Raw genomic sequence first — 13,670 nt, 5'->3', positions numbered from 1 at the left:
TAAGACAGAAGGAAGTTAAGACAGAAGGAAGTTAAGACAGAAGGAAGGGAAGAAGGAAGGAAAGAAAGGAAAGAAAGGAAAGAAAGAAGGAAAGAAGGAATGAAGGAAAAAAAGAAAGAAAGAAAGAAAGAAAGGAAAGAAAGGAAAGAAAGGAAAGAAGGAAAGAAAGAAAGAAAGAAAGAAAGAAAAAAGAAAAGAAAAGGCTACCTACTGAATGGGAGAAGATACTTGCAAATGACATATCCACTAAGGAGTTATTATCCAAAATACATAAAAAAACATACAACTCAACACCAAAAAACCCCAAATAATCCAACTAAAAACTGGGCAGAAGATTTGAATAGACATTTTCTAAAGCAGACCTACAAATGGCCAACAGACACATGAGAAGATACTGAGCATCACTATCTATCAGGGGAATGCAAATCAAAACCACAATGAGGCGCACGCCTGGGTGGCTCAGTCTATAGAGCATGCGACTCTTGATTTGACTCTTGGGGTTGTAAGTTCGAGCCCCACGTTGGGTGTAGAGATTACTTAAAATCTTAGGGGTGCCTGGGTGGTGCAGTCAGTTGAGCATCTGACTCTTGGTTTCAGTTCAGGTCATGATCTTGTGGTTGTAAGTTCAAGTCCCACGTTGAGTGAAGAGATTACTTAAAAATAAAAATCTTAAAAAAAATTAAAACAAGGGGCACCTGGGTGGCTCAGTCAGTTAAGCATCTGCCTTCAGCTCGGGTCATGATCTCAGGGTCCTGGGATGGAGCCCCACATCCGACTCCCTGCTCAGCAGGAAGCCTGCTTCTCCCTCTCCCTCTGCCCCCCCCCCCTCATGTTCGCTCTCAATAAAATGAAATCTTTAAAAATGCATACATACCTATATACAAAAACAATGAGATACCAGTCAGAATAGCTACTATCAAGAAGACAACAGATAAGTGTTAGCAAGGATGTGGGGAAAAGGGAACCCTTGTGCACTGTTTGTTGGTAGGTATGTAAATTGGTGCAGCCACTATGGGAAACAGTATGGAGGGTCCACAAAAAATTAAAAATAGAAATATCATACAATCCAGCCATTCCACTACTGGGTATTTAACCAAAGAAAACAAAAACACTAATTCAAAAACATATGCATCCCTATGTTTATTGCAGCATTATTTACAATAACCAAGATACAGATGTAACCTAAGTGTCCATCCACAGATGAATGGATCAAGATGTGGTATAGACATACAAATACACAATGGAATATTTACTCGGCCATAAAAAAGAATGAAATCTTGCCATTCACGACAACAGGAATACACTACATGTTCATGACAACAATATCCTAAAGAGTATTATGTGAGATGAAATATGTCAGAGAAAGACAAATACCATATGATTTCACTTATATGCGGAATCTAAAAAACAAATGAATAAACAAACAAAAACAGGATCAGACTCCTAAATTTAGAGAACTGGCAGTTACCAGAGTGGGGAGGCACGTGGGGATAAGCATAACAGGTGAAGGGGATTAAGAGGTACAGACTTCCAGTTAAAAATAGGTCACGGGGGGTGGGGCGGCGCCTGGGTGGCTCAGTCAGTTAGGCGGCTGACTCTTGATTTTGGCTCAGGTCATGATCTCAGGCTCCTGGGATCGAGCCCCATGTCAGTCTCCGCACTCAGTGGGGAGTCTGCTTAAGGATTCTCTCCCCCTCTGCCCACCCCCACCCTAAAATAAATAAATCTTTAAAAAAATAAGTCATGGGGATGAAAACTACAGTGCAAGGAATATAGTCAACATTACTGTAGTAACATTGTATGTGGACAGATGGGACTACACTTAGTGTGGTGAGCATTGTACAATGCATAGAATTGTCAAACCACAATGTTGTACACCTGAAACTAATATAATATTGTATGTCAACTATACGGCAACAAAAAATCAATGAAAAAGTTTGAGCACATAAGTTTAAACACTAGCACAGTTCTAATAAATGAGAAAACACAATGCAAAACAAGTGCCATGGTTTTCACTTTTTGTTCTGAATTTACACTTTTTAAACAGTGGTAATGAACATTCAAGAAGAGATCTTTATTACTGTTTAGTTTGACTGCAGGCAGATCAAAGGAGTTAGAATGGTATGTATTAGGTAGCTGCAAAGTAGATGCTGTGCCCTTTACAGATCAAAGGATAACATCAAAGATCAGTCTCCTCTGGAACATTCCTGGAGGGTTTCTCAGAAAACAAAACAGACCAACAAATACTGAAAAATACCAAGTGAGTGAGTGCCCACCAATAACAACAAATCTCCAAAAATAAACTAATAATTTACATAGACTCCACTGAGAATCTAGAGGAATACTGAGATGGTATATTCAAACACTGAAATTCTGAGCCCTGTTCAAAGAGAAAAAAATTGGGGGAGGGGAGGGAGTGGAAGGAGGAGAGTCTACACATTTTTCTCTTGTAAGCATTCAGCTTGTTCTGGGTCCATACTCCTTCTGCCCAACAATTACAGATGCTCTAAATGAAATCAACATCCTGACCATGGCCCTTGTGGGAAAGGAAGACTGTCATGAAGCCCTGTCATTGAGATTCAGTCTGCACTATTACCTCTCCAACAGGTTCGCCAGCTAAAATTCAGGAAATTCAACAGCCAATCATTTTTTAGTATAAGTATGTCCCATACATGTCTCATACTAAAAAATGATTGGCCGTTGATCCAAAAATCCAAATTTCACTATTCATTTAGTATTTTTAGTTCTTGAATCTGGCAATATTATTCAAAGGCAAGGACCCTCCACAGATCCAAAACTCCCCATAGTAAGCATTTTTCTTGTTGGGGCTTTAGATGCTACATCCTGGGAAGAGCTGGGTCTCTGGGGAGATTGCAATAAATCTTGTTGATCTTCATACCCTATTTTGCCGCCGACAAAATTAGACATGTTTACAGCCTTTTAGGCAGGCTTGCATAACTTCCATTTCACTCGATGTACAGTGCTTTACGTGAGAACTGACCTGGTAAACTAATTTTCCCAATGGAAAAACAGCCCAGTTTTTTTGTAGACTGACCCTGAGTGACACGATTTTTATTTTGACCTGATTTATGGGAGTCTTCCAAGAATGAAATGCCTCTCTTCTTCATCTTTTGCAGAAATGTGCCCTGCCTGCAAACTATCCATACACAGTGACTTTTTAAAAAAAATTCTTTTAACACTTTACACCATACCAGGGGAATAATTTATACTAATCCATAAATGCTAATTCAAGAACCTCAAAATACTTTACACCACTCTTATGACACACACGGGATGAGCAAATCAAGATTCAATTTTTTAAGTTATCCAGTATTGTGCACAAAGTCTAGAACAGTGTGTTTCCTCTGGTGTCAAGTATGCCATTCACTGGTGCCAAAGAAAAGTCTTTTTTTTTTTTTTTTTTTTAAAGATTCTATTTATTTGAGAGAGAGAGACACAGTGAGAGAGGGAACACAAGCAGGGGGAGTGGAAGAGGGAGAAGCAAGCTTCCTGTGGAGCAGGGAGCCCAGTGCGGGGCTCGATCCCAGGACCCTGGGATCATGACCTGAACCGAAGGCAGACACTTACCAACTGAGCCACCCAGGCGCCCCTCTTTTTTTTTAAGTTAGTTATTTTAAGTAGGCTCCACACTCAGCATGAAGCCCAACACAGGGCTTTAATTCACAACCCTGAGATCAAGACCTGAGCAGAGATCAACAGTTGGACGCTTAATCAACTGGGCCACCCAGGCACCCCTTTAAAGATTTTAAAGTACTCTCTACACCCCATGTGGGGCTCAAACTTACAACCCCAAGATCAAGAGTCACATATTCTACTGACTGAGCCAGCCAGGTACCCCAACAAGTCACATTTTAAGATTTCTTAAAAAAAAAAGGGGGGGGGTCGCCTGGATGGCTCAGTGGGTTAAGCATCTGCCTTCAGCTCAGGTCATGATCTCAGGGTCTTGAGATCAAGAACCACATTGGGCTTTCTCCCTCTCCCTCTGCCACGTCCCCCCCCACCCTGCCCTGCTTGTGTGTGCGTGTTCTTGCTCTCTCAAATAAATAAAATAAAATCTTAAGGAAAAAAAAAAAAAAAAAGAAGGGCGTCTGGGTGGCTCAGTTGGTTAAGCGTCTGCCTTCCACTCAGGTCATGACCTGGGATCAAGCCCTGTATCTGGCTCCCTGGCTCAGCGGGGAGCCTGCTTTTCCTTCTCCCTCTGTGCTCTAATAAATAAAATTTTTTAAAAAATATTTTATTTATTCATTTCAGACACAGAGATAGAGAGAGAGCATGAGCAGGGGGAGAGGCAGAGGAAAAGGGAGAAGCGGGCTCCGCGCTGAGCCAGGAGCCCGATGTGGGGCTCCATCCCAGGACCCTGGGACCATGACCCAAGCCGAAGGCAGAGGCTTAACCATCTGAGCCACCCAGGCGCCCCTCTAATAAATAAAATCTTAAAAAAAAAAAAAAGTTTCTTGCTCACCAGAAAAGTAAGATAACTGCTTAGAAAGAGAACATTTTAAATAAAACCTGAGCAGCGGAATACTGGCCCACACAGTTCTGTTTAGAGTATACTCTCTAGTTTAGGTTGAAAGAAAAAAAACTGGGAATCACTCTGCCATCTAGGGGCAAGGTGGAAAGAACTTCAAGATTAATCACCTTAACTGAACCTCTCTACTCCCCCCAAAAAAACAACAGATGGAGAACAGAAGCACCTGGGAGCATGGTTCATAGCCATAATTCTGGGATAAACCTGTAAACTGTGTCAAAATATTAATTATGGGTAATAGCTCAGGAGAGTGCCATACTTACCTCAGGTCATATAAGAGATCGGATTAAAACTAAAGAGTGACATGAAATGACCACCACCCAAGTAGTTGGTGTGACACTGTCAGAAGAGGATTAGGGAGTGGACCAGATCACCTCCTAAGGCCACCTCCAAACATGGGTTTTGACAGGGAAGAAGTGTGCATGATATATTAGGAAGAGATCTCAATGAACTTAGTAACAAATACATGTAATTTGTAATCTGTTTTGTCTAATGCAGAGATTCCAAGATACTGATATAATCTCTATTAGTCATGTTCTAATTATACCAATATAAGCATTAACAGCTATAAAGCTGAATCCTTTAGTCTAGATCAGTGGTTCTCCACCACATCAGACCCAATGCTCCCTTTACTGCCTCATAAATGTACTGAAATGAAATTCATACTTAACATTACCTACCCATATAGGACTTAAAATTAACAAAAGGATCATTTCAGTGAAATGAAAGAACAGCAGTTTGTAACAGGAGAACACGTATTTCAGTCTGTAAATGCTCAGGCATGACCACACTAGAAGATGTGATGAAATAAGGAAATGCTATTCCAAGGGCAAGAATCCAAACACTGAGTCCCTGTCCCTGAACCGAGGCTTCCCATCAGCACTTCAGGGCAAATCCTGAAGATCTGTCAGGACCAAGACAACTCTTAATTTTTACACTAAGAACAACCAGAGTGAAAACATCACTCCATCTAGAGCCCATTAAGGTCCATGCAATCATGAATGATGTGGGCAAGCTTTTAAAGAGGGAACTGTGCTGGGCAGGCTCTTCAGGAAAAGTTCCTTCACTGGAAGGTTTATGAGGTCATGGTTCAGGTAGGGGAGGGATCAACAGGCCAGGATAAGAAATTTCTATTTCCACACCTCCTTAAACCCATCTTCTATGAACTGTTGACACATTCTGAGCTGGCCTCATTCCATGTCTGCCATCTATCTGCCTCTACACACATGTTGATTCTTCTTCTATCCTGATTCTCTAAAATTACAGAATGGTAGGCTGGGGAATGTATTTTGCTATTATCTAATTTTGATCCCCATTTTAGAGGTTAGTAAATTTAGTCTCGTTCGGGGTCATGAGGATTGTTAAGAGCAGAGTTAGAGGCCTCTTGACTTCCAGGCCAGGACTGCGTTCACTGTGCCACACTTAAGGAAAAATAAGCTTGATGTTAAAAGATCTTTTTGAGGGGCGCCTGGGTGGCTCAGTCAGTTAAGCCTCTGCCTTGGGCTCAGGTCATGATTCCAGGGTCCTGGGATCGAGTCCTGCGTTGGGCTCCCTGCTCAGCAGGGAGTCTGCTTCTCCTTCTCCCTCTGCCCTCCCCCCAGCTCTCTCTCTCTCTCAAATAACTAAAAAAACAAGATCTTTCTGAGAAACTGAAACCTACTAAGGAAAACAAACAACAAAAATTTAAAAGATTCTGTCTGAAAGCATCCCACCATCTTTTTCAAAGCTTCATGAAGTTTCTCTGAAATCAAGCAGTTAAAAATATTAGTAGACATGCAATATAAAGTGTAACTCTTTCCATGATAAGAGCTTTTTTTAATGGTGGCTTAGCATTCCACTATTCGGATGTTCTGTATTTTGTTTAATCAACTGCTTCTTACTGGATATCTAAGCTATTTCTTTTTATTATTCACTTAGTGGACTGTAAATTGTTAATGAATCAATGAGAAATGTTTATATTCATCCAATTAAAAGAAGCGGTCAAAAAAAAACACAAAGACGGAAAAAGCAAGCAACATTACTTGTGAAGAGCCAGAGTTTTAAAAACTAAGGAAAAAAACTGCAAATTGTTTTTTTTAAATACATCGAATTCTACATTATAACTATGCCCAATGCCAAACATTTCTTCTTCCCCATCCCCCTTTATTCAACTATTGAATATTACCCCAAATAACCACGCAAATTCATAATGAAAAATTACCTGCATTTAAAATACACAGTCCCCTCGTGGCTTCCATCATGCTTTCCTCTCTCGGGATTGTCCCATTCTACTCCTAACCAGAGTCCTAGCAGAATAAGAAAAACCAAATGAGGAATAAGTGAGGACAGAGATAATTAATGCTCCTTTTTGCTGCAAGCAAATACAATGGCAATGGAAACCCTGTCACACAGACACTGTGGGGGGCGAAAAATATCTTTTGAAAAAGAGCAAGTTAACCTTGGACTCGAGACTGCAATCAACAAATACGATAGCATGTTTGGTTCAAAAGCCAACAAAAACTACAACTGCAGGAAACAATAGCTAAAATTTATTGAGCACTTACTGAATACCAGAAAGTTTCTTTGCAATATCTCATATTAGCCTCACAACAGACATTTCATCTACATAAAGCAGATAGTGGTTTTTTTTGTTGTTTTTTTTTTTTACCAATTCCTGGACTAAAATGCAAGTTTTTGGAGTCCTAGTCTACTAATCTGCTTTTCATAAAATAAAAATCTATATATAAACGTATCTTTTATTCACCATAGGTAAAATAACTTGCTCAAAGTCACACAACTTCAAACCCAGGTCATTCTAATCCCAGAAGGCCAGGCTTACCCATCACATTTTGCTATGACTCATACCTTATATTTCTATACCACCTCAGTTTCCAGAGCATTTTCTTTACCTTTCCTCCTCCCTTCCACTCTATATTCAGTACCGTGCTAGGCGCAAAAGAAAGCCAGAGAGGTTCACTTCTGGATCAACCCTCCTGATGAAAACTAGAAAAGCTAGATAAACTATTTTTGAAAATCATTTCACATCAATTATGATGGCAAAAGTCACAAAACAAAACAAAATAACAAGTGCTGGTGAGGATGTGGAAAAATTAGAACCCTTGTGCACTGCTGATGGGAACATAAAATGCTGCAGCCACTATGGAAAACAGTAGAATTAGATAATTCCTCAAAAAGCTAAACACAGAATTTCCAAATGATCTAGCTATTCCACTTCTGGGCATATACCTAAAAGAACTGAAAGCAGGGACTCAGATACCTGCATATTTATGTTTATAGCAGCATTATACACAACAGCCAAAAGGTGGAAGCAACCCAAGTGTCCATTAATGATGCATGGACAAACAAAATGTGGTGTATCCAGCCTGTAAAAGGAATGAAATTCTGAGACATGCTACAGCATGGTTGAACTTTGAAGATACTATGCTAAAATGACATAAGCTAAACACAAAAAAGACAAGACAGGATTCCACATATATCAGACACCTAGAGCAGTCAAATTCATAGAGACAGAAAGTAAAATGGGGGTTGTCAGGGGCTGAGGGGAGAAGAGAATGGGGAGTTATTATTTAATAGGTACAGAGTTCCAGTTTCGTAAAATGGAGAGCTCCAGATACACGGTGGTGAACGCTGCACAATAATGTTAATGTGCTTAATACCACTGAACTCTACACTGACAAATGGTTAAAATGGTCAATTAAGTTATGCATATTTACTACAATTTTAAAAATATGTGTACATCCCAGAGAGCTACTAAGGCAGTGAGGAATTACAAGGCCAACATGTGGGAGAAGAGGGAAACAGAAAGAGCTGAATAAGCATTTAGAGCAATCTTTTCTCCTGAGGCATCTGATAATTCTAATATAAGAAGCTAAAAAGCTGAACAGAGCTTTGGACAGATGCTAGGGGCTAAGAAATCAATACTGAAAATCACAGCCCCCAAGGAAGGTGAAAGTTGCTGAGAAACTCTAGGATTTGTACTGGGCTCAAAATGTCTTCTTTCTAAGAGTAAGGAGGAACCAGTGCTAAATAAACTAACCATTGTAGGGATTAAAGGCCAACTTCAAGTAATCTCATTCTCAGATAAGTTTAAAGTGATCTAGGATTGCTACTAATCCTAGCTATCTGCCAGAGTAAATTTCAGTCCTCTCTGGAGGAAGAGAACACTATTAAAAAAGCTCAAATTATCATTTTTCATCATCATATCTGGCACTCTAACAAATATATCCAAGCATAGAGAAAGACAAAGACAAAGACTCTGTGACTGAGAACCAAGGAAAACAACAGCCAACATAAACAGATTCATCAGGCATCTGCATAATGGAGTTTTAACTTTAATATTTTCAGGAAAATAAAAGATGAGCTTGGAATTTCAGCAGAAAATTTTAAAAATGTATTTTTTCAAGCCCTAAATAAAAACTCTGGGACTGAGGGGCGCCTGGGTGGCTCAGTCGTTAAGCGGCTGCCTTCAGCTCAGGTCATGATCCCAGGGTCCTGGGATCGAGCCCCACATCGGGCTCCCTGCTTGGCGGAGAGCCTGCTTCTCCCTCTCCCTCTGTCTGCTGTTCTGCCTACTTGTGCTCTCTCGCTCTGTGTTAAACAAATTAAAAAAAAAAAAAATCTTTAATAAAAAAAAATCTAAAAACCCCTCTGGAACTGAAAAACACAATTCAAAGGGATACATCCAAAGGGATACATGTATCCTTATTGTTTATAGCAGCATTTTTTACAATAGCCAAGATACGGAAGCAGCCCAAGTATCCACACATGAATGAATGGATAAAGAAGATGTGGTACATATAGACAATGGAATATTACTCAGCCATAAAAAAGAACAAAATCTTGCTATTTGCAATGGCATGGATGAAGCCAGAGAATATAACGCTAAGCAAAATAAGTCAGAGAAAGACAAATACCACATTTCACTCATATGTGGAATTTAAGAAACAAAACAAGCAAAGGGGGAAAAAAAAAGAGAGACAAATCAAGAAACAGACTCTTAATTATAGACAACAAACTGATGGTTACCAGAGGAGAGGTGGGTGGGGGGTGGGTGAAATAGCTGAAGAGGATTAAGGAGCGCACTTGTCATGATGAGCACTGGGTGATGTATGGAATTGTTGAATCACTATACTGTACACTGGAAACTAATACAACACCATATGTTAACTAACAGAAATTAAAATAAAAACCTAAAAAAGAAAAAAAAAGACAACCCAACTAAAAAATGGACAAAGGACTTGGACAGACATTTCTCCAAAGATATACAAATGGCCAATAAACACACGAAAAGATGATCATTAATAATTACAGAAATCCAAACCAAAACCACAATGAGATACCATTTCACACTTAAGAGTATGGCTATAAGCAGGGCGCCTGGGTGGCTCAGTTGGTTAAGCGACTGCCTTCGGCTCGGGTCATGACCCTGGAGTCCCAGGATCGAGTCCCATGTCGGGCTCCCCGCTCGGTGGGGAGTCTGCTTCTCCCTCTGACCCTTTCCCCTCTCATGCTCTCTCTCACTCTCTCTCTCTCCAATAAATAAATAAAATCTTAAAAAAAAAAAGAGTATGGCTATAAGCAAAATAATGGAAAGTAACAAGCGCTAGTAAGGATATGGAAAAACTGGAACCCTCATACACTGCTGGCGGAAACATAAAATGGTGTTGCCACTGTGGAAAACATTTTGGTGGTTCCTGAAAAAGCTAAATGTAGAATTACCATACAACTCATCAATTCTACTTACAGGCATATAACCACAGGCATTAAAGAAGACTCAGACATTTGTATGCCAATGTTCATTGCAGCATTACCCACAATAGCCAATAGGTAGAAATAACCGAAATATCCATCAACAGATGGACAGATAAAAAACGTGATACACATACAATGGAATATTCAGCCATAAAAAGGAATGAAGTTCTCACACATGCTACATGGATGAACCTTGAAGACATTTTGTTTAAGCCATCCTGAAAAGACAAATGCTATATGGTTCTATTTATATGAGATACCTAGCCTAGTCACTATTTACCTATACACTTAAAAATGGTTAAGATGGGGCGCCTGGGTGGCTCAGTTGGTTAAGCGACTGCCTTCAGCTCAGGTCATGATCCTGGAGTCCTGGGATCGAGTCCCACGTCGGGCTCCCTGCTCAGCAGGGAGTCTGCCTCTCTCTCTGACCCTCCCCCCTCTCATGCTCTCTATCTCATTCTCTCTCTCAAATAAATAAAATCTTTAAAAAAAAAATGGTTAAGATGGAAAAAAACAAAAGGTTAAAATGGTAAATTTTATGTTATGTATATTTTACCACTATTAAGTATGTTAACATTTTAAAAATAGTTATGGGGAAGGAAGAGATGAATAGGTGGGGCACAGAGAATTTCTAAGGCAGTGAACCTACTCTGTATGATACATGTCATCATAAATTTTCCCAAACCAACAGAATATACAACACCAAGAGTGAACTTAGATGGGCTTTGAGTGATAATGATGTATCGATACAGGTTTGTCAATTGCAACAAATATACACTCTGGTAGGGGACCCTGGTTACCAAAGGGGGAGGCTATGCATGGGTGGGGGCAGGAGGAAATCTACCTGCTCTTCAATTTTGCTGTGAACTTAAAACTACTCTAAAAAATAAAGCCTATTCAACAAAGGTTAAAATGGTAAATTTTGTTATATTTTACAATTAAAAGATTTTAATAAAAAATGGTCAAAATGGGCGCCTGGGTGGCTCAGTTGGTTAAGCGACTGCCTTCAGCTCAGGTCATGATCCTGGAGTCCCTGGATCGAGTCCCGCGTCGGGCTCCCTGCTCGGCAGGGAGTCTGCTTTGTCCTCTGACCCTATCCCCTCTCATGTGTTCTCTCTCTCTCTCATTCTCTCTCAAATAAATAAAATCTTTAAAAAAAATAAAAATTAAAATTAAAAAAATGGTCAAAATGGCAAATTTTATGTTTTATATGCATGTAACCACAATTTCAAAAATTAAAAAAACAGGGGCGCCTGGGTGGCTCAGTCATTAGGCGTCTGCCTTCGGCTCAGGTCATGATCTCAGGGTCCTAGGATCGAGCCCCACATTGGGCTCCCTGCTCCGCGGGGAGCCTGCTTCTCCCTCTCACACTCCCCCTGCTTGTGTTCCCTCTCTCGCTGTGTCTGTCTCTGTCAAATGAATACATAAAATCTTTAAAAAAAAAAAAAAAAAAAAGACAATTTCAGCAAAGAAAAATTATAGGGGTGATCTTCAAGGATAAAGAAAATTATCCCAGGTGAAAACCTGAGGATAATAAAACTGATATAAACTATTATCAGTTCTTGGTGCTTTATACACACAAAGATAAAAATATCCAACATAGGAGTTAGGAAGTGGGTAAGCAGAATTAGTATTCAAGTATTCTAAGGTCTTTGCATAAGTCCAGGAAGAAGTAAAATTACTAATTAGACTTTTGTAGGTCACAGATGCATGTTTTGACCTCCATGATAATTACTTAATAAAAAAAGTATGATTAATAGAGAGGAAAAATAAAGTTTAAAAAATAATCCAATAAAAGGGAGGAAAAGGAGGGGGGGAAAAGGGAAAAAAAAGCAGAGGCAAGACAAATAGAAAGCAAATAGTAAGATGGTAGATATAAACCCAAATTATCAACAAATAAGTGAAAAAAGGACTAAACGTTCTGATTAAGAGAGTCAGCAGAAACCGTCACTGGGATTTGTATAGGGATCAAACAAAATTTCAGATTGCTGTGGGTGGTACTGACATTTTAATAATAGTTAACTCTTTCAATGCATGAACATGGGATGTCTTTCCATTTATTTGTGTTTCATTTCCTTCAGCAACGTTTTACAGGTTTCATTGTATAGGTCTTTCACTTCCCTGGTTAATTCCTAAGTATTTTATTCTTTGTGATGTGATACGTGTATACAATGGAGTATTATTCAGCCTTTACAAGGAAGGAAGTTTTGACATGCAGCAGCATGGATGAACTTTGAGGACATTATGCTCAGTGAGATACACCAGTAGTAAAAGATAAATTCCATAGGGGCGCCTGGGTGGCTCAGTCGGTTAAGCGTCCCACACTTGATCTTGGCTCAGGTCATGATCTTAGGGTTGTGAGATCGAGCCCCGCATTGGTCTACATGCTCAGCGCAGAGTCTGCTTGAGATTCTTTTCCTCTCCTTCCCCCTCTGCTCCTCCTCCCCACTCACATGCACATACTCTAAGTTAAAAAATAAAACCTAAAAAAAAAAAAAAAAAGACAAATACCATAGCCAAATTCCCAAGAGACAGAAAGTAGAATGGTGGTCGCTAGGGACTGGTGAGAGAGGAGCATGAGAAAGTACTGTTTAACAAGTATGAAATTTCAGGTTGAGAAGATAAAAAAATGTTCTGGAGGTGGATGGTGGTGATGGCTACACAACAATATGAATGTACCCAATGCCACGAACTACACACTTAATGTAAAAAATGTGATGTTTATATTCTGTGCATTTTACAATAAAAATATAAAAGATTGAAATCACAGAGTAGCTTCTCTGTACATAGTGGAATTCAGCTGGAAGTCAATAACGAAAGGTTTATTAGAAAATCCTCCTATGTGTAGAAACTAAGCCGTATCATTCTAAATTACCTTGCGTCAAAAAAGAAAGCACAGGGGCGCCTGGGTGGCACAGCTGGTTGAGTGTCCTATCTTGATTTCCACTCAGGTCATGATCTCAGTGTCCCGGGATCAAGCCCCACGTCAGGCTCCTACACCCAGCAGGGAGTCTGCTAGAGATTCTCTCTCCCTTTCCCTCTGCCCCTCCACACCCCCACACGCGTGTGGGCTCTCTCTCACTCTCAAATAAATACATAAATCTTAAAAAAAAAAAAAAAGCACAGGTGTGCCTGGGGGCTCAGATGGTTAAGCATCTGCCTTTGGCTTGGGTCATGGTCTCAGGGTCTTGGGATAGAGCCCCATGTCGGGTTCCCAGCTCAGCGGGGAGTCTGCTTCTGCTTCTCCCTCTGCCTCTCCCCCTGCTTGTGATTTCTCTCGAATAAATTCTTAAAAAAAAAAAATTAAATAAAAATTTCAGTTTTAATTTTTAAAAACCACACAATGTAAATTAGAAAATATTTTGAGGGG

At 39.9% G+C, this 13,670-nt stretch overlaps 1 protein-coding gene across 3 annotated transcripts in view; it reads right to left on the bottom strand.

The window, feature by feature from the left end:
• TBCE (tubulin folding cofactor E) overlaps positions 1 to 13,670 on the bottom strand; it is a 94,304-nt gene that overhangs the window by 36,903 nt on the left and 43,731 nt on the right. For all 3 annotated transcript variants that reach the window (XM_035008495.1, XM_035008494.1, XM_035008496.1), the window contains exon 3: positions 6,750 to 6,834. In XM_035008495.1, coding sequence (XP_034864386.1) covers positions 6,750 to 6,834 — 85 coding nt within the window. The remainder of the gene's footprint in view (positions 1 to 6,749; positions 6,835 to 13,670) is intronic.

The sequence above is a fragment of the Mirounga leonina genome, unplaced genomic scaffold, assembly GCF_011800145.1.
Source record: "Mirounga leonina isolate KUSES-001 unplaced genomic scaffold, KU_Mleo_1.0 Mir_152, whole genome shotgun sequence".
In the NCBI taxonomy this organism is placed as follows: Eukaryota; Metazoa; Chordata; class Mammalia; order Carnivora; family Phocidae; genus Mirounga; species Mirounga leonina.
The sequence above is the reverse complement of the archived record's forward strand: the minus strand, read 5'-3'. Positions and strand labels throughout refer to the sequence as shown.